This window comes from Haliotis cracherodii, unplaced genomic scaffold (assembly GCF_022045235.1).
Source record: "Haliotis cracherodii isolate W230 unplaced genomic scaffold, xgHalCrac1.p SCAF_23, whole genome shotgun sequence".
In the NCBI taxonomy this organism is placed as follows: Eukaryota; Metazoa; Mollusca; class Gastropoda; order Lepetellida; family Haliotidae; genus Haliotis; species Haliotis cracherodii.
In genome coordinates, this window is record NW_027266279.1 from 8,334,697 (window position 1) to 8,356,929 (window position 22,233).

Below are 22,233 nucleotides of genomic sequence, written 5' to 3' on the forward strand. Positions count from 1 at the left end.
AAGATTTAGAGGTCCCTTGCTTCAAGTACGACAGCACCAAACTTCAAGGACCCAACAACCCCTTTAATGTCAAAATTGTTCATTCATTCTTTGGAGGGTTGAGGTTTGGAGAGACACATACACAGGTTACAACAGAGATAATCATCACTCGAGATGCTCAAGGGTGGAGTCAAATTTACACAAACTTTGTGGTCTGAACAGCCTTGGAAACAGTCCTATGGATTCCAGGTTATGTGTGATCCCCAGCACCCAATGCTGGTCGTGAGAGGTGACTTCAAGGATCAGATGGTCAGGACGTGGCAGGGATTTATCTCCACCTGCTCAGAGGCCGATATTCAGACACAAGTGTGCAGCGCATGACAGTAAAAATTCCAAATTTGAATTTAGAATTTCCCAGTTCCTCAAAATTTACAAATATGACCATTAAGAAAATTCAAATTTTGAACAATATGCAATTTGTTCTCATTTTTCTTGCCAATAGTTTGGAATCAGTTAAATCCCTGCTAAGTTGACAGCATGTCATGACACCCCAATGGTGTTGATCTTTGCTCAAAATATCAATCACTTGATTGTTATGTTCTGTTTTCATTCAGCTAGAATATTGCTGAGTGGGTCAAGAAGCAACAAAGAAACAAACTAAACAAAATGTCTTTGAAATAAATGCAAACCTTCTTTGGCTCCTTTGAGCAATGCGAATGGTTTCATTTAATCGTGTTTGGTTTGATCATCTAGGAGTTTATGGTTGATGTCCCAGCTCTGAGGTGTTTGACTGTCTCAGTGTATTGGGGTGTTTGACTGTCTCAGTTTTTTGGGGTGTTTGGCTGTCTCAGTTTATTGGGGTGTTTGACTGTCTCCGTTTATTGTGGTGTTTGACTGTTTCAGTTTATTGGGGTGTTTGACTGTTTCAGTGTATTGGGGTGTTTGACTCTCTCAGTGTATTGGGGTGTTTGACTGTCTCAGTGTATTGGGGTGTTTGACTGTTTCAGTTTATTGGGGTGTTTGACTGTTTAAGTTTATTGGGGTGTTTGACTGTTTCAGTTTATTGGGGTGTTTGACCATCTCAGTCTGTCTATTGTGACCAGGGAACACTGACCAGTGAGGACGTGTATTGGGGTACTTTGACACAAACAAACGTTCAGGACATTATAGGGCTTTGGAAGCTGTTGACTGTTTGATACAGTTCGCCTTTTATTTGATTGGCTGCCTTTGATCTGCTGAAGTCAAAAGGTCACTTTGAGATTCTGAAGGAAGGTTCTACTGAAATTAGCATAGGACAGTGTGGGCAATGAAATTGTTACTTTCACTTGTGTGATGGGGGAATGTGTGTGGTGTTGTTATGCATATAAAAGCATAAAAAAACATACGTTTTCTAAAATAGCATGAACAAAAAGGAAATAAATATATCAGTTTGAGAGGGAAAAATAATGCAGATCAATTCTGTTTCTTGTCTTTTTAAACTTAGTATCAGGACCTGACACAATCATTCTGTAATTCAGAGTCTAGTGAAAAATAATGAATATCTCAATGTCAGTGTATGAATGCTGTTTTACACTGGAGTGAATATTTCAGGTTTGTTACAGTGGCTTATAAGTTTGAGCACCTCAATGTCAGCGTTGTTGGGGTGCCATGACAGCTATAATGTCAGTTGCCTCTTGGCTGAAGGAGCTGTTCCTGGGGTACCGTTCCTGGAGTCCACTCTGAATCTTTAGTATCTACTGAGATTACATAAGCAATATATCCAAGATATTCTTACACAAGTTTGATTTAGCTTACTGGGTTCACCTCTGAATATTTGTGTCTGAATCTTCAGTCATTTATATCATTATGGAATATGTTTGAGGAATATGTTCCTGTGATGAGTTCAACTTGCACTCATGTTCACCCCAATCCACCCTGATCCACCCTGATCCACCCCGATTCACCCTGATCCACCCCGATTCACCCTGATCCACCCTGATCCACCCCGATCCACTCTGATCCATCCTGAACCACCCCGATCCACCCTGATCCACCCCGATCCACCCTGATCCACCCCGATCCACTCTGATCCATCCTGAACCACTCCAATCCACTCTGATCCAACCGGACCCACTCTGATCCACCCCGATCCACTCTGATCCATCTGACCTATAGAGACTAGAAAGTTCAATATTGCATATCATTTCCCAGTAACAGTTTGATCTTGAATAACGCTGCACTGTGCAGTCCTTTAGCGCAGGTAATAAGCCAAGACCCTTTGTCCAGAGTTCAATAAACTGTCTGCTGATGTTGAAAGTTAGGGACAGGCCTTTAGCATAAGTATTAATCTGAACGGCTTTGCCGAGGGGTTGAATATAAAAAATTCAAAGACGACGGTGAGCTACTCCCCTTTTTCTCCTCGATGACACAAACACAATATCTGCGCAGTTGTACAACACCGACGACGCTGTCACCTTACACTCCTTCCAACCAGTTCACTCAGCTGTGACGGAATCTAGGAGGAAATTAGCATGTTTGAACCGCACTTGTAATTGCAGCCTTTCAGACATTAGATCACACGGCACAATGAAGCTTCCCGTTGGCCTGTGAAATTGCAAATGTTATCGGATCACAATGGAGAACGTCTATTGACTCACATTCACTTGTCATACTGTCTGTTAGGTGTGCAGATTCCCAGCTTTCACCTATTATTGACTACTGCAATAGTGAAGTCATAGGGTACACTCTACCATTGATCAGCTGTTGTCGCGAGGGGGGAGATGGGGTGGGGGGGGGGATTCGTGTTGATAATGTCTTTTTTTCATGCGAAAAATATTTTTAAGGTTTCAGTAACATATTTGTTGAATAAAAGAAATAAGTATTTTGACATATAATGGCTATATGATTCTCTAACCCGAATAACCTGGTTTAACGAGCCGATAAATATGCAAATGTCATTATCTATCAGGAACTACTTTCACACCAGTAACTACTTTCAAACTCCATGCATCAATGCTTTCTTCTCAATAAAATGTTGACTCACATTCCCAGTATGGCAACATAGGGTTTCCCTGTGTGTCAGTAAGTGCAAGTCTTTAGACACTATATCATACAATGGATGGCTAATGTATTCATACACTGTTTCTTAACCTACTTCGCTGAGTGAAATTACAACTTAAACATAGATTATTTAACATTATACGATAAGGAGATTTTATTAGCCTTCTGTAATCACAAAGTAAAATCGTATAGTTGGGGCACAGGTGGCCCAGTCGTCTTATGCACCACAGTTTGCTGTATAAAGTTGTGCCCCTTGGGCACGCCAGAATCCTGTGATTGTGGGTTCGAATCCTGGTGTGCCTCGATTATGTTTCTAGCTTTGTCAGCACCATATCCATGCTCATGGGTCTCACCAAAGTGGTAAACATCTGAGACCTGCATCACTTTGGGCTTTCCTCCCACATTAAGCTGACATGATGTGACATAACTAGAATACTGTTCAAAGCGGCATTAACCCAACTCACTCACTCTCTAGTGATAAATGCTTCATCTACTCCTGTGGGGATTCCTGACACTCTACATCATACACAACATGATCAACATCATCATATTTGCAACCTCAGGAGGTAGCCTTGTGAGCCTCAAACACAACAGCATATTAACAATGACACATACTATTTACTTGCTGAGATTGATAGGCCCCCATGTTGCCCCTCACAATATTCTTTTCCTGTTTCTCAGTTGAGATAATGACCCGAACAGTTCAATGAGACTAGAATGACACTAAGCTGTTTCCAGCAGGGCAAACACCCCACCCCTACAGAGCCTCCCAGCATGTTGATCCTTAGAAAGCAGATCAACTGACAAATGGCCCAACAGACTCTCTCAACAAGTGGCTCGTCTTTCTTACAGCCCCCAGAGCATGTATTTCATAAAACAATCACCACCTATCCAATCTCATCCCAATCTCCGCTCCAGTTGTCTATACTCTTCCCCTCCTCAGCTCTTGCAGCCCAAACTATTATGCTGAAATTAATAGTCTGGAGGGCTCCTTAAACTTGAGGGTTCTTACGATTTGTTTATGATTTACCATATACCTAACCTCATTTTTGGGACAATATGTCGACCCTCACACAACCTCATTTACATAACAGGGTTAAAGTTCCTTTTATTGAGATCAATAAATTAGTTATGATTACATAGGTTACATTATCATACCTCCATGTCAGATATTATTGGTCAACGTGATCCTGATAAAACACTGTGTAACCCACCTTAGAGGGGAATAAATTTCTCAAGGGGGAATAAATCTCTTACACCCCGCCACGAGCAAATCAAGCTCCTTATGGAATTCTGAGATACAGAATAAATACCTTATACCCCACTTCAAAGCAAAAAGCTGCACGCTCTTTACATGTCAATGCAAGTCACATGACATAGCGCAAGCTAACCTCAGCAAAGTCAAACGGCTGGTTTCTATTAATTTTGAATTTGTTTGATTTTGTTGACTATGTCATATAAAAAGATAAGATAAGACTTTATTATCCCATGGGAAATTCATATTGCACAGTTGATTAGCACCAGAATATGAAAAAAGAGAATATATGAAATTAAAATATGTACAATAGAAAATAAGACACTAATTAATGACCACACGTAAAAACATGTAGAAAGTCGAAGACTATTATATTGATGACAAGGAATGGTATTTTAAAGTATATTTTATACAGTATGGTCAATGAAATCTTTAATTACACAATACATTTCTCTGTTCTTAAAATTCTTTCTCCTGATGCTGAAGAGTCCTCTTGATCATGTTCTTTTCTATATGTGCGCAGAAATACTCCTTGTATATAGATGATGGTGGCCCAATACACAGTTCTCATGCACAGCAAAACATAGATCTTAAACACAGCACAAACAGAACCACTGTACTGTATTTCTTTTGAACCCCACCCTGTAAAGCCTCATGACACGGTAATCTACAGTGTACAGACAGACTCACAAACAGATCAATGGTTAAACACATAGTCTACAGGCAACCAGAACAGAACCACTATACTGTATATCCTTTCAACCCCACCCTAAAGAGCCTCATGACAAAGTAACTACAGTGTACAGACAATCAGATCAATGGTTAAACACACAGGCTACAAGTAACCAGGACAGAACCACTATATTGTATATCCTTTGAACCCCACCCTGAAGAGCCTCATGACACGGTAATCTACAGTGTACAGACAGACCCACAAACAGATCAATGGTTAAGCACACAGTCTACAAGTAACCAGAACAGAACCACTATACTGTATATCCTTTCAACCCCACCCTGAAAAGCCTCATGACACGGTAATCTACAGTGTACAGACAGACTCACAAACAGATCAATGGTTAAACACACAGTCTACAAGTAACCAGAACAGAACCACTATACCGTAGGGGGCACGGGTGGCCCAGTCGTCTAAGGCGCCGCGATTCGCTGTGCAGAGTTGCGTCTCTTGGGCACGCCAGAAATCTATGATTGTGGGTTCGAATCCCAGTTCGCCCTGATTATGTTTCTAGGTTTGTCAGCACCATACCCGTGCTCGTGGGTTTCACTGAAGTGGTAAACGTCTGAGACCTGCATCACTTCGGGCTTTCCTCCCACATTGAGCTGACACGCCGTGATATAACTGGAATACTGTTAAAAGCGGCGTAAAACCCAACCCAACAGTCTACAAGTAACCAGAACAGAAACACTATATTGTATATCCTTTGAACCCCACCCTGAAGAGCCTCATGACACAGTAATCTACAGTGTACAGACAATCAGATCAATGGTTAAACACACAGGCTACAAGTAACCAGGACAGAACCACTATATTGTATATCCTTTGAACCCCACCCTGAAGAGCCTCATGACACGGTAATCTACAGTGTACAGACAATCAGATCAATGGTTAAACAAACAGTCTACAAGTAACCAGAACAGAACCACCATATTGTATATCCTTTGAACCCCACCCTGAAGAGCCTCATGACACGGTAATCTACAGTCTACAGACAGACTAACAGATCAATGGTTAAACACTCAGTCTACAGGTAACCAGAACAGAACCACTATACTGTATATCCTTTGAACCCCACCCTGAAGAGCCTCATGACATGGTAATCCACTGTGTACAGACAGACAAACAGATCAATGGTTAACATACACAGGCTACAAATAACCAGAACAGAACCACTATATTGTATTCCTTTTGAACCCCACCCTTAAGAGCCTCATCACACAGTAATCTACAGTGTACAGACAATCAAATCAGTGGTTAAACACACAGTCCACAAGTAACCAGAATACTCTCTTGCTGATCTTAATGTTAGAACTTGTGAAGGCATTATTTCTCCCTTGAACTGCAGTTAGTATGGGCTTTGACCCACTCGACCCTATCACTCCCTGAGCAATACAAGTTGGTAATGTGTTCTACAAGGACACCCTCTGCATGCATCTGTTGATCCAATCGTTTATGAGGTGGTGTGTGACGGGCTAGCCGTTGCATATAATGTAGCGAACATCTTGCCATCTATAAGGAATTGCAGGTTGTCGATGTGGAATGGTTCATCTCAAGTACAGGTCAACCTGAACTCTTCTGTGATTATCAGGGACGATGTCGTCTCCCTTTGGCCGGTGATGTCACTCTATTGTTCTTGATGTTGATTCTCAGCCAGGAATTCACTGGCCAAATTGAATGTGCATTTTGTGCAAGTAAAACTGAGGCAACTCCAGGTCATTATGCAAAATTATAGAGAGATTATATATCAACCATAACATGCTTTAAGTCTGAAGAATGGAATCTGTTGATTCTCAAAGTTGAACATGATGAGGCAGTTCATGTTGAGTACAGGTTATCAGCTTGGAGAGAGTTTATCTCAAGCCTTGGTCAACCTTAGATATTCTGTGATATTCAGTGCAGTGTATGCTGTCATCTGCCCTTTTTTGACACCAGTCAACTGATGGTCACATCGTGTTGACCCCTCATGGTCAAACAAGTCACCCACAGTTATGGATAAGCCAGCCAGTTTAAGGCAGTTTTCTTTGGCAGCCTCCTGATATGGGTCGTCTTCAAACGTTTTGGCTTGCGTACTGATTTTCATAACAGCAGAGTAAACAAGGCACGAAAACCCCAACTTAATGTGATGATTACCGTATTCGACGCCCAGGTCGCTCTCAAAATTTAAATATTATTTAGGGCTCTTATTAGAATATTATTTTGGTGAAAAAAAGAGTGTTGAAAGATAAATTTTGTGGTTTATGCTGACAGCCTGAAATGTTTATATACGACAGAGATATTTTTCCAGAATTTAATTGCCCAGAATTAAGGGTGCATATAACACACGAGTGCATATTATATGAGAATAAATAAGTCTTTTATACATTGATCAGTTGGAAGGGGTGCTAAATGGGATTGTTCACTAGCCAATATATTAGTAAATATCGCCGTGGGCGCTTATTAGAGCGGGGCGCTTATTACGTCGAATACGGTATCTCGAGTCAGCTAAACAAATATAATGTGAGAGTTACTTCCCTTGCTTCTGAAGGGCTCTTTGTGTGGGTGCTATGAAACCCTTTGGGCTTGCAAACTGATTATGATAACACTTTAGAGTGAGTGAGTGAGTTTGATTTTACGCCGCTTTTAGCAATATTCCAGCAATATCACGGCGGGGGACACCAGAAATGAGCTTCACACATTGTACCCATGTCGGGAATCGAACCTGGGTCTTCGGCGTGATGAGCGAATCTTTAACCACTAGGCTACCCGGCCGCCCGCAACAGTTATTGAGAAAGGGAGTATGAAGATAACACTTAAGAACTGACTTCCACTTTGTGTGAGTTCATTGGAGTGTAAACAGACCTTCATTGAGTGGGGGCCAAACTGGATGATTGTTGGAATTGAAAAAAAAATTATCTAATATTTTTATATCCCAAATTTGTACACTGAAAAATGGAGAGTTTCATTTCGGGACTTCATTTTCACAATGACAGCCACACAACAGCCAGCTTTGAGTGTATGTATGCTCCAATTAGTCTTCAGAAAATCTTTTGTAGTGTGGCTACAAGAAAATAAAAATAACAATCTCATTAAAATCAGATCTTAGTGTTCGCTACCGCTAAACAAAGATCTGAGGACATCCCATTACGGGTCACGACAGAATGACCTTTCGCGAAGTTTGACCGACCAATGAAATAACTGACAAGAAATTGACATTAGCCAATCATAAGGCCGCTTTCTCGAGCTTTACCACACTAGTTTCAAACTGGCGACTACACTTCGAAACATATTTTGACATATTCTTGATTAAAAAAATTAAAACTGATAAGAAGAACATGCTTGAATGGCTGATAGATGGCCTAGATTGTATGGATATAATCATAAAACCTGTATCTGTCGTTCGGAATACCCCGTGTTAAATATTTCGTGGTTGCATCATTAGAAAACACATTCTGACCGTCACTTTCATGATCTGGTAAACGACACTCTGATTGGTTGGATGAAAGGTCGTTCTGACATGACCCTTAATGGGATGTCCTCAGATCTTTGTTTAGCTATAGCGAGAACTAAGATCAGATTTTAATGAGATTGATAAAAATAACATTATATTGTCATTACATGAGACATAGAATATCACCTGAGTGTCTTTTGATATAAAATATATCAACACGAGTGATGTCATTTTTTAATTGATTGTGACATCATAGTAACCAGTGATGTCACAATTTTCTGCAAAGCATTGTGATGCAATTTCATTGCAGCGATATCTACAATGTATATATCGCTTGATCTCACCCAAGCGATATTTCCTGTGGGAGCCAGTTTTGGATGATAAATGTCTATTAAGAACTCACTCTAAGTCAGTCACAGTGACAATGCGTTGTAGTTCATGTACTTCAAGTGTATTAGACATTAAAATGGCTGACACAATCAACTTGACAGGGGAGATTTCTGAAGTTGTCAATGAACCTTTTGTTGTTTTTTTTTGTTGTTTAACGCAGCACTGGGCAATATTCCCGCTATATGACGGAGGTCTGTAAATAATCAAATGAACCTGTTGGGTGACTTCATATTGTTTCTAGGATGGGTCGCTGCGATGATATTTGATCACGGGCAAATAGTTCAAATATATCCAAAAAGTAAAGTAAATGTCTAAATGCTTCTGTGTTTACATCATTTCAAGAATACAGTCTCATGATGAACATATGAATGTTAAAATATGTCTTTCATATGCGTATGTCAGTTTCATTATCATAAGACGTGTATCTTCTTAGTGGAAAAGTTGTGTATCGTGTTAACTTCACATTAAAAACTATAAACAGAATGAACGTGAGGCCCTTCCTCCCAAGTATGATTATTATCCATTACATCGTCAACAACATAAACAACATAAATGGATGCCCTCTTGACAACGAGTCTTCTGGCCAGTGGGAGCTCCCGGTGTCAGCACCGATATGACCATGCTGTGCCCCACAATAAATACTCCTCCACTGACGACCTTACTGACAGACCAGCACCAGCTCTAGATTTGCTTAAACTTTGCGTTATCAGTGACACTGACAGTGTTGATGGGATGCTGGAGCTCACCTGCTGTGATTGTGCTGTGATTGTGCTGTGAATGAGCTGTGATTGTGCTGTGAATGAGCTGGGATTGTGAAAATAACCAATCTCATCATTTGGGTTAAGTTTCTGACCTTTGGAATAATTAATTGTTATTTACTTTTAACATTTTGTATTTAATTATTTTTAATTATGTTAATAAGTTAAATGAATAAGTTCAATTTAATACCATAAGATGACATTGAAGGTAATATGACAATGAGCTACAGTTCCATTGTCCTTTGTCAGCATAATAATTTCATAAAAAATAATGTGTGTAAAAGAAATTGGTAAAGTAAAATACAAGATTTGTGAGTAACAATGGTAAATATTTTAACGGAAGCAAACATTTCAGGTCAGTGGCAGTGATTTGTTTACCAAGTGTTTTTACTGAGCAGCAGGTTTAATGTAATCATATCCCCAGTTGAAACTTGATGAGTCAGGGACTCATCTGTCTGCCTGCGCTGAAGACTTTGTAACTGCTTTCCAGTGGCATTTTCAGCTGGCAGAGAAAGTTTAGATAACTTGAAGTCCTTGAGCTACTTTTGCATGCTCGTGAAGGATTAATGTAGTTTCCTTACTATGGCGCAATAGTGTATTTAACTATTTAAAAATGCTCCCATATAGTCACCTATTTGCACCTTTTAGGTGAACCCCTGTCACTATAACTTGTTTGATAGGCATTACTTACCTGTCACTATCCACATTAGATTGGTCTTCAGCATCCCATGCTTGTTGTAACAGGTGACTAACAGGATCGGGTGGTCAGGCTGGGAGATGCATGTCATCGTATATTGCGTGGATCGTTACTCGTGATATCAATCACTGGATTGTCTGGTCCAGACACTTATTTACATCCGCCGTCATATAGCTGGAATATTGCCGAGTGTGGCGTGAAACCAACAAATGTGAGGCGAAGGTTGTGTAGTAGTGTAGTTGTCATCATGATTGAGCGGTCAGTAGAAGACTGGGCTTGGCTGGCCACCTCCTCCTATTGTGTGTGGTCAGTGGACTGCTGACTGACCAGTGCCCTACTGACACCACGTGTAATTACACTCAACAAGATAAGTTAGTTCCAGCAAAGATTCAGTGATAGTGATTTCATACACATTTCAAGGGTAATTTAACACTTAATCTGAGCTCAGCAGGAAGGAACGAAGTTTGCTACTCCTCCAAGTTAGATGTGGCAGTTAACAGAAGTTGTAGATCTTGGTAAACGATAGTGAGGAACTCTGTCATTCAGGACAGTTCTGTGGAAAGTAGTGTTTTCAGGAGTCCTGTTGGTATCAGTGTTCTAAATAAGGGCCTGCCCGGGCAGGAAGATCTCCCAGTTGTATGGGTCCTGGCCTGCAGTTAACTGACATGTCTATTTGACGGCCCATCTGCCATGCCATGGATCATGTGGACTGGTGAACATAATAAAAATTCTTTATTTCTGTATAAATTACCACCAAAGAAAATAAATAGATCTTAATTGTGCACCCCCCCTTTTAAAAAAAGCTGTATCCGCCCATGTAATATATACCGTATTCGATGTAATAAGCACCCAGGGCGCTCTCAAAATTAGAAATAGGGGGCTCTTATTAGAATATAATTTTGGTGAAAAAAAAAAACAGTTGAAAAATCATAAATATCTTGGTTTATGCTGACAGCCAAATATCGCTGTGGGACACTTATCACGTCGAATACTGTAGGTGACCTTGACCAATAGCATGCAGATTCTGATTGCTCCATTGTAGTGGTACCATCAGATGGCAGTCAGGATGTCTTCAGTGGACAGCTGTGTCATGGTGACCATGACAGTTATCGAGCCTGGACAGACATATTGTTGGTTAGTGATGTGAACAACATGATATGTATTCTAAGTGTACTCCACTACCACAATGGGGGCAGTCGGGGAGCCGCGTGGTTAAAGCGTTTACTCGTCTAGCTGAAGACCCGGGTTCGATTCCCGACATGGGTACAATGTATGAAGCCCATTTCTGGTGTCCCCCATTGTGATATTGCTGGAATATTGCTAAAAGCAGCTAAAAATAATACTCACTCACTCACTCACTCACTCACTACCACAATGGCGATGAGTGTAGGGCAGTAGTATGGATTTGGGGATACAGATAATAAGCCTTTCATGTCACTAAGTGCAGATACCATGTCCCCAGCACCTCTGTTTGTTGTACACAGTAGCAGAATGGATGAGGTGGTCAGGTGGATTGTGTGTCCTTGTATCCTGAGGCATGGATCCTTGCTCATATCAACCACTTTTTTGCCTAATCCTGACTCGATCATTTACAGGCTGTTGTCATGGCGATGGAATACTGCACCCTAAACACCAAACAAAATGGATTTGTGTGGGACTCATTTCCACAAAGAGATCAAAGCGCTGAGAAGATCTTAACACAATACCTGTGTACTGACTTCAAACTGTCCCTTTGTAGAAGGTACCCACATCTCCAAGGCCTATGTAAACCAGATCGCCTGTATTCAGATCCTTTACAAAACCACTCAAGTCGTTGAACACTATTTGTTATGGACCCAACAGTGAATCCTTTAATTAGTAAGTCGCTTCCACTCCGAGCAAGTGATCCCTCACTCTTCCTTGGAAGGTAGTTAGTCATACAGACCCTGAAACAAATATGTCCAATACAGCCCATGCAAGTCTATAATGTTTGGCAAGTCTAGATTACTGCAGTATGAAGAAAGTCTCTGGACTCCTTTTTATTATATTTTATAACTATAATTTAACAACTGTTTTTTTGTGTGTGTAAAATATGTTCATTTCAAAGACTAGATGTTAGTCTACTTGGAAGGGTACTGGAGGTTTTCAGCCGGAACTAGAGCTGTGAAATCCTAATTATGGCCTGCAGTGATTTATGTGTGCACAGTAATTTGCAGTGCATGGTATAAGCCATTTCAGGTGACAGCCGTTATGTGGGGAGCTATTACTGTGTCAAGATGGATGGATGGCCTTCAGTTACAAGGTGCATGTGTCCAGATTGAGGCAGTGTTAATTAGCTGGACAAGGTGTTGGGTATCAGTTGCTGGTATTGTCTGTCTCCTAGCCTTGCTCCAAGGCTGTACTGAATGATAAGTCCATGATGTATAGTAATTCTGTCCCCATGATAGTCAAGTCTAGATTATCAGAGTTTAAGAATGCCAGTCTCTTGCAGGGACAACTAGTTCTTAGCATTTATATAATATAGAAATTATGATTTAAACTCAAAATTATTGCCTTAGAGACTTGTGCAAGTCTATCTGTATCCCAGCATAAAGAATACATAAAGATTAAATCTATTCAAGTCCAGAATGTTTTGGCAAGTCTAGATTGCCTCGGCACTGTGGAAATTAAGCATTTTTCTGGGCTATATTTCGATTATACTTTTTGTTTTGTAGATATCTATATGTAGATAAGATAACTTTATTTCTGGGAATAAATGTTGTTGGTTTTTTGGACGGATTTCCTTGTTGACTGACCATTGGTTATGTACATTGCTCTCAAGTTTATTATTCAAGTTTATTTTTTGGTGATGTTTGGGAAAATACCACAACAATGACCGCAATAATATGGGAACTTCATTCTTAGTGTCTTTGGTGATATTTTTGATCAACTGTTACACGTCATTAAACCTTCTCACTTGCTGCATTAGAAGGATTTCTTTGGATACTTTTTGGGTGAGAATAGGTTTCACTGCCTAATGCTTGTTTCTCTGTTATTCGGCAGACTGTGCCTGTCACAATTCCCTAATTTGACTTGTATCTTATATTCCTGTGGTTTTTTTCAAGCAAACAGTTGATTGGCCTTTGCATGTGTTTGTGATGGGTGTTACTGGTCGGGCAGGATACACTCACCTCTTTGCTAACACCTGGTATCATCACTACTTGATCACTACATGCTAGTGTGTCGTCACACCCTAATGCTTAGCTATCAACCTCTGGATTGTCTGGTTCAGTGACCTCAAGACCACCCTGATGTTTGTTACGTGGATGTTCCTGACCGAACATAATCCACTCACGCATCCTTCCAGCTCTACTCAGCTGTTTAATGTTCTGATAACCGAATGATTAATTCTTCACAACTATCACCACCCAAGCTCCTTGAACAGATGATATGAGATATTAAACCTTTATCAATGTAGAGACAGAAAGTGGAGCGTGTATCTGGTCCTGATACTCCAGCAGATAAACCCCCTCATCTGCCACCACGGGAGATAATCTGTATTACAGTTTAAGTCAAGTCTCTACAGCAAATTACTTGATGAAACAGATACTTCTGGAGAAGCCATAAATAAGACTGTAAAGTCCACCTAGGCTTGCTCCAATATATATGGAGCAACTTGGCCGCATGACCCAAACCAGAGCCAAATATAAACACAAACAAAAGCAAAACAAACAATAGTCCTATTGAAATTGTTGCTGGTTCGAGGCTGTATTGCTCCAAGGCTGTACTGAAAGATAGGTCCATGGATGTGTAGTCATTCTATCTTCCTAATAAGCAAATCTAGATATGTGGACAGTACTGTCTCTTATAGGGACAACTTGTCCTTATTATTTACATAATCTGGAACTTATGATTTAAACTAATAATTATTGCCTTAATCACGGGGATGTAACTCTGTTGCCGTTGCCGATCAGCTGGAACTGATCCTGTCTTGGACTGGTAATGGCCTGATAGCCTTGCTCCAAGTCTGTACTGAATGATAAGTCCATGGGTGTATAGTATTCTGTCTTTACAATAGGCAAGTCTAAATAAGTGGAAGGACACTGTTTATTTATAGGGACAACTTGTTCTTATTATTGGTATAATCTAGAAATTATGATTTAAACTAATAATTATTGCCTTAGAGACTTGTGCAAGTCTATCCGCCTGATTGCCCGCAACATGAAGGTGTTGGCATGGAATGGGACGAGGAAGGGCTCCATCCTAATCCAATCTAATTAGCAGGTGAAGCTGATCATCAGGTATCATCATGCTAGTTGTCGGATTCCGTTGTTGGAGAATTGATTGACTGACATTGATTGAGGTCGTTTGAGGCTACGGGAACTTTGTTATGTTTGTGTTTTGTTTGGAGGAACATTTCAGAGAAAACATCTTCGCAGCGTTTGCTTGTGGGTAATGCCTGGAGAACTAGTGTTAGGTTGTGACTGTTCTAGAGGGGAGTTTGTTAGGTGTTTGTGCTTCAGAAGTGGAGCTAGGTCTTGACAGACTTTAGTAATTGCAGCACCCTGGGGATCTGGGTTAGAATTGGTCCTTAGCAACCTTCGCTAAACATTGTTAATGGATCAGGTGACAAGACTCAGTGAATTGGTTGATTGCGTGTCATCAGACATGGATGCAGTGGATTGTTGCTCCTAATATCCGTCATTGGTTGTCTGGTCCAGACTTGCTTGTCTGCAGGCTGTCATGCTAGTGCTGGGATACAGTTTGTGAGGTATTATATGATCAACAAACTGATTTGAGGAGGACAATTTTGGTGTAGAGTATCACTTGTAGAAATGTGGGCTTTTCTTGATTGATGCCTTCAGGGCTATCTGTTAAGGCAAGGAACGTTTATCCCTTGACAGTCCAGCTTTAGAAAGGCCTAATGTTTGATTCTTCCTTTAAAGGCCTTCAAATTATAGAAAATACCTTAAAACCATGGGCATTATGTTTACCCACTAAACAGACTTTCCCAAACAATTTCATGCCAAATGAAATAAAATATATTTACTACTGAAATATATTTTTTAATTTTCTTTTCAACTGACACATGCTAAGTGGTTAGCAAAAATCTGTGGTATCGCAGTTTAACTGTTTGTTTGAAGGGGAAACACCAGAGTGTTGATGGAACAGAGTTTTTTTGTAGGTAACATGACAGTATTTGACCGTACATACCTTAAACCTTGAGGACAAGTTTTATGCATAAGGCGAGAGTCAATCACTCTTTGGAACCTCACAAGAACTCCTCTGCTGAGTAAAGCTATCAGTGTGATTTGTCAATCATTAGGACAGCGTTGTGATGTTGGAGCAGCGGAGGCCTCACCTTCGGAGGCCTCACCTTCGCTAACTCTAATGGGGTAGCACTAATGAACACTGCTGGTACTCCACGTCATAATTAGCCTCAATAAGTCGCAGTGACACTCCTGCTGGACTGGTGATAGGGAAACTTGCTCACACTTTCAGCTTGATAAATTGGCTTTTGGGAGCAGTGTATTTGGCAGGACTACCTTGTGCTGCCTTGGGTAGACTAACATCTAGTCTCTGAAATGAACATACATGTATCATACAGAAAAGAAAGAAGTTTTTAAATTATATGAATAAAAATAGAATAAAAAGAAGCCCAGAAACTCTCTTTATTTCAGTTACTGCAGTAATCTGGACTTGCCAAACATTATAGACTTGCATGAGCTGTATTTGATATATTTGTTTCAGGGTCTGTATGACTACTGCCTTGGGAACAATCTGCTGTTGGGTAACAAATACAAACAGAATAAGACTGAACCCAGTCCTGAGTATTTAAGTCTCTCAGGAACATCGGGGCGGTCGGGTAGCCTAGTGGTTAAAGCGTTCGCTTGTCACGCCGAAGACCCGGGTTCGATTCCTGACATGGGTAGAATGTGTGAAGTCCATTTCTGGTGTCCCCCGCCGTTATATTGCTGGAATATTGCTAAAAGCGACGTAAAACCAAACTCACTCACTCTCAGGAACATCAGATAACCCTGTTGAGAATGTTGCTCAGTCTGTAGCATACAAGTCATTCATTGCATGTAACTCGGTCTTCACAACAAGAGAGCTTGGTCCATGACTTCAGCTCAAGTGAAGCAATTCAAGTTTAAAATAAGTCCTTGTGATAACCCTGATAATATATTCTGAACATATGGGTCCCTAGATCTTCCAATACTATAGCATCAGCCTCACAGAACCCAGGACCGCCTTCATTTTTAAGTCACAGCTGTTACTTCAGCCTATTTGTTTAACCTAACATCCACTCAAAATGACGACCTAATACGACAACTTGGCCGAGCAGCTCTAAAGATTTGGACTTTTCTGACATGTTTTAGTCTGTCAAACACTCTGAAATATATATATATAAAGCCCATGCAAGTCTATAATATTTGGCAAGTCTAGATAAATGAAAAGTCTCTGGTCTCCTTTTTATTATATATTTTACTATAATTTAACTACTGTTTTTTTCTGTAAAATAGTTCATTTCAGAGACTAGATGTTAGTCTAGGGATGCCAGTCAGTTCAGAGTAGTGGAGATCTGGTGTCTGACATTTATGACCATGGGGCTGTTTGGAGGGGCATGTTTCTTGAAGTTAGGTTTACGCTTGGCGAAGCCATCATGCCCAGGTGATCTAGTCAGTCATCATCTCCCTGGAGTTGCCTGAACAGTGCATGCTGCTCCACCAGAGGTGTGGGAGGCTAGTGGAATTTACTGCGCAGAGTTGCGTCTCTTAGTTTTGCCTAGATCTGCTGGTTGTTGGTTGAGATCCCAGATTAGTCCCTAGCTAACTTCTGATTTATAAAAATTTTTTTTTTATGAAATTCTAAATCATTATCTGTTTGCAAACCTTTCCTTTAGATGTTTGTGTTTGGAGACTGTTATTAAGATTTCATCTTTACTTGTGGGTAGATATATTAATCATGTTTATGAAGTACTGTACAAGACTTAAATTTGGATTTGATGACTTCAAAAACGAGGTTTCACAAACTAGACATGTAACAATGGTTATGCAAGTTGTGTGTTTCTCGGTGAGATATTTGACTTGATACAATCAGGCCATATGTTATGAGAAGTAGGAAAGAGCAGTGTTTATTTTGTATTTGTCTCTTGCATATTCAATATTTTCAAATGGGGTGCATACAAAATACGCATAACTTAGACTTAAAACTAGTTCTGTGAAATTTACTTTTTGCTAAACTAATTTTCCAACCTATTTTGACAAACTTGTTACAGTGCAGTGCTATGATTAAGTTATAATTGGATTCAGTGAATCAGAGGTGTAGTCACAGGGTAGTGTGGGAGAATTCTAAGAGGAAGCAGTAACATGGGGATCAGGTCATTTACTCGTGTTTGCATCATGAATATTCCACCATAGATCCCTAACTCATCACAGAGAGGACAATGCAAGGGCTGTGTTGACCTGGACCAGGTTCGAGGCTGAGGCTCCCCAGACTCCAGGAAAGGGGCTCGGTCCTATTGATTTACGCTGGTTCTCCACAGCTATCAACACACTTGGCGCACTGACAGGGAGGTGACCGCACTGACAGGGAGGTGACCGCACTGACAGGGAGGTGACCGCTGGTTTATTGGCCATTGTTGCTGACCGGTCACATGTCATCTGGACAGTTATCTCAGACTGGGTGGTTGTGGCTGACATACAGTTGTGAGCTATTCCTCAAGGATGATAGATATTATGTGTGAAGATTCTTTGAACTGGATTCCCGTGCTGTGGATTAATCTCATAGAGGATTATTAAACATGGCTTGTCAGTTCACTTCCACAGGACCATCGGATATGTTCGTGTTTGTGAAAGTTTGTAATGGATGGAGTTGCTAAACAGAGTATAGATGCTAGATACCTTCTCAAAGGAATGCTTGTTTCTACTGCTCCGTGGTCAACAATAGGGGGACAGACTTTCTCATTGTTAGACAACCATTTCTTTATCTTTAAAATCTTATATGATAGTTATTGTCTGGTACTGGTATGGAGAATTCTTCATCTAGTGTTTACTGTGCATGTCAAAACTCAATCTGGTAAACATTGGTGGTAGGTATTATTTATGTTCTGACTTTTGACTTCTTTGGTGGCAGAGACTGGAGGTTAGAGACACAATTAAGTGGCCCATGGGTCCCCGGTGCTGTTATCAGCATTAGCTGCCAGGGTTTTTGTCTTGATGGTTTGAGCATTGACAACTGTGCAATAACAGTGCCCCAGCTGAGATGCAGAGGAGATAATTGGTATATGTGCTGGTTCCAGAGGAGATAATTGGTATATGGGCTGGCTCCTGGCTCCAGACTATAGGCACATATTGGGTTGTGATGCTTGAAATGCTTAATAAGGAAAGACCAATATGCGGTCAGCTTCACCAGTGCACATGGTGGACTTCTGCGTTGGATTTAATCTTCGACTTCTTTATTCGGAAGTGCTTGTGACCTTGATATTAAACCATCACTCGTGATGGATTCCATGACATTGAGTGCATATTGGATAACTCTCCAACACGTTTATTGAATTCTTCATGGAGCAGTAAATCATGAGTGGGATTCCGAGCAGTGTTGAGTATGTAGCCATGCATCACTCTCAGTCAGCCGTGTGTCTGCAGGATCTGAGTGGAGCCATACAGTTGGTTGTGATGGGATACTGGAATGTGTTTTCACATCTGCATGACTGAAAACATTTTATAAGTGCAGCATCAGAAGATCAAACAATTGATGTGTTTCTGTTAATTCTAGAAACATATGATGTGTTCCTGTTTATTCTTGAAACAAATGATTGTGTTTCTGTATATATTTGAAACCTAATGAATGTGTTTTCAGTGGACTGGGAGACAGAGTTTTCAGTGTGGCAGCTTGACAGCGTTAGAAATTGGCACTAGTCCTATAGTCCTTGCCAAACTTACCAATAGTTAAGAAATCATAAGGACTTGTAGAACATTGCCTTTTTTAAGGGTTTTGCTATATGTTATCATTATAAGGACTAGTACACTAAAACTGTCTTCAATGGACTGGGAGCCGTCATTTAACTGGAATATTGCCACAAACAAACAACAAACAATGGACTGAGTTTTCAGTGTGGCAGCTTGTTTATGCTGATTCTGTTTGACTGCGGAGTTATCTATCTTTTTGTACCAGGATGTTAAGCATCATCGGTCATTCTCTGCCTCATGTTGGTGCATAATCAGAATTTTTACCAAGGCGTCCATCACAGAGCTGTCTCCTTCCATAGACCTGCCAATGCAGATATTCTGTGGAACCAGACGCTGCACTTAGGTTTGTCTTGCTGCCAGAACAAATAGTCATCATCACTCTTGAAGATATTCAAGACTTCGATAGTCACAAGATTTGTAGAAAATAGACAGGCTGCTAATTGAAGGATAGATCCTCGTTACATGTACCGAACTCGGAGTTCATCAGAGACAGCAGTAATCTTCAGGAAGCCAGATAACGGAGATGTGTCTGTGAATGGACAAGCATTCTCTGTGATCAGAAGGACATGGTGTATTATTGATCTGCTTCACAAACATCAAAGACTTGTGTCCATCTTGGTTTAATTCTGTGTATCTTGCTGTGATGATGTTGACATGTGATTGACCAGTGATGATGGAGAATGACAAGGAGTGTTTCTTGAAGTCTTTTGAATGAAAACATTCAGTCTAGTGAAGCAGTGTTGATCAACTGTAAACACTGAGTACAAGGGAGTATTGACTTTGAAGATTTCTGGATAATTGACACACTGACAGATACAAATATGTATCGTGATATTGAATGACTTATTAGAAACAGTAAATACATTTTCTAGAGTTGTTGATGAGATATGTTATGTGGTGATCTTGTGCTGCCATTGTTGTGGCAATTCTTGAATTAGTCAGACATTTTACTCACATGATGCTGCAAACTTGGAAGCAATTTTGAATAAGTCCGGAAGTTTTTTTCTTTGAGGACAGTGAACCCAGTGACCTGGTGACACCCTATCAAACGCAACAAAACCCACCATAGGGCAGCTATTGTACCCATGATGCCTCATTCTTGCCGTCTGCTACTCACAGGTGCTCACAGTTACAAACATATGTTTCCTTAGCTGACAGAGTGCCAGCAGCCAAAAATAAACCAGGATCACTCTTCAGCCTGGGAGATTGTTTTGTGTGAAGGAATTCTGAAGAAGATCGGAGGAGGCAGGGCATCGGCATTTGTTTCTTGGAGGGGTATTGGAGCACATTTTGGATTTTGTCTTTGTTGGATGACCATCGTCTTTGTTACCTGGTGAGATGTGAAAGTCCATGGTCCTAGTTGATGGCGTCATCTACAGATTCGCCAAACACGCTTCGACAGCTGAGGGCAAAGGCGATTTGGCTAGGTGAGTGTGGATGGCTGCGAGTTGCAGATGACTACCTAGATTTAAGTAGCTACCTTGTAGGCCAGGGAAGAGAAGTCAGGGAGGAGACATGTTAAGCTTGTTCCAATATTTGATTTCCAGTCAAAGGTCTTTCTGCATGACCTTCAACTCTGACATATCTTGAATATATTTTACTATTCATGGTGCAAGTTTTTTTTGTCTGAATGTAAGTTTTGGTCATATTTTACATAAACACTTGCAGTCTTGTTAAGTTTTTTTTTTCATTCGCAAAATTGTCAATGTATTTCAATACAAAACTTTGACATGATTGACAAGAGAAACCTTTTTGAATTTGTTATTCTTATTAATGTGTCAGTAATGTTGAAACTGGTGAAATGATATCACAACAAATGATATGCTCAGTGACAGTTTCTCCAGGAATACCTTGTTATAGATGGTGTTGGTCAATTGTACTACAACAACACGAAACTTAGCAGCCTCTATTAGGCATTGTGCCTATCTGCCTACTCAGGCGAGGTCCTTGAGAATTCTAGGCAGAGCAGTGTGTGAATGTTGTGGGTGGGTGGTTAAGTGATTTACGTTTAGGTAACTGTTTTGACATTTATATGTACGTGTATGTATTATCAACATTTATATATTCATATTCAATGGTGCATCTGTGTAATTATTTTTTCGAGAACTGTTAGATTTTGTAATGGAATAATTTGTTTGTTGTGTTGATAAGATAATTTGTTGAATCAGAATGATTTATAATTCAGGTTTGAAAAGATATGTTTTTTAACAATTGTGTTCAGTTGATTAACAGTAAAAAACTATATTAAATTTTGAATTTTGTTTATTTATCATTTTGTTTGATGTGACAATTTGAAAAAAATCATCACTCTCATCAACTGCACATACTCTCTGGCTAATTTTAAACAGAATATCATCGGTTTGCAAATTTTTTTGTTACTTTTTAATATTCATATTTATGGTAGACATGAACTGGATTATCATGAACTGATAATACACATAGATGTTGCTTTCCTGTTTATTTCACAATTTCGGGAAGGTCCAGCAAATTAGTGAAGAGAATTGTCCCCCTTAGCCATGCCAGGATCAACTGGTTTGGTTAAATTTGTGTCCATTGTGATCTATGTCCTGTGGTACTTTATACAAGGTCATTGGTGCCACAGGTGTGGTCATCATCTGTTATTTCTGCTGACATGCATTGATTCTGGGGCTTATATACTTGTCAACTTATCAATGCAGTATCACAACTTACTAGACTAGTGTCTAAACCCGTGATTGTTAACAATATGAGCAGAGATTTATATACTGGTCAACCTGTGGGGATACCCGGGGATTCAGGGGGATTCAGGTTTAGAATAGCTCCCCAGCAACCCATGCTTGTTGTAAGAGGTGACTTAATGGATCAGGTGGTCAGGCTTGGTGACTTGGTGGATTGCATGTCAATGTACCCCGACAGTGTTGGATGTTTCTCATAATATCCATCACTGGTTTGTCTGGTCCAGACTTGATAATACAGGTCATCATGTAACTGGAATATTGTAGTCTGTCTTACAGACCCTGATACATTTATATCAACTACAGCC

The 22,233-nt window shown here is 40.2% G+C and overlaps 1 protein-coding gene across 7 annotated transcripts in view; it reads left to right on the plus strand.

The window, feature by feature from the left end:
- Positions 1 to 22,233, plus strand: part of LOC139471808 (actin filament-associated protein 1-like 1) — a 127,648-nt gene that overhangs the window by 37,121 nt on the left and 68,294 nt on the right. For 2 of the 7 annotated variants that reach the window (XM_071254304.1, XM_071254300.1), the window contains exon 1: positions 20,336 to 20,638. The exons of 1 other annotated variant lie outside the window; for it this stretch is intronic. In XM_071254304.1, coding sequence (XP_071110405.1) covers positions 20,575 to 20,638 — 64 coding nt within the window. In that variant the 5' untranslated portion in view covers positions 20,336 to 20,574. Of the gene's footprint in view, positions 1 to 20,332; positions 20,639 to 22,233 lie in introns of those variants that run through there. 4 more of the 7 variants (XM_071254302.1, XM_071254305.1, XM_071254303.1 and 1 more) reach the window with 3 other exon arrangements.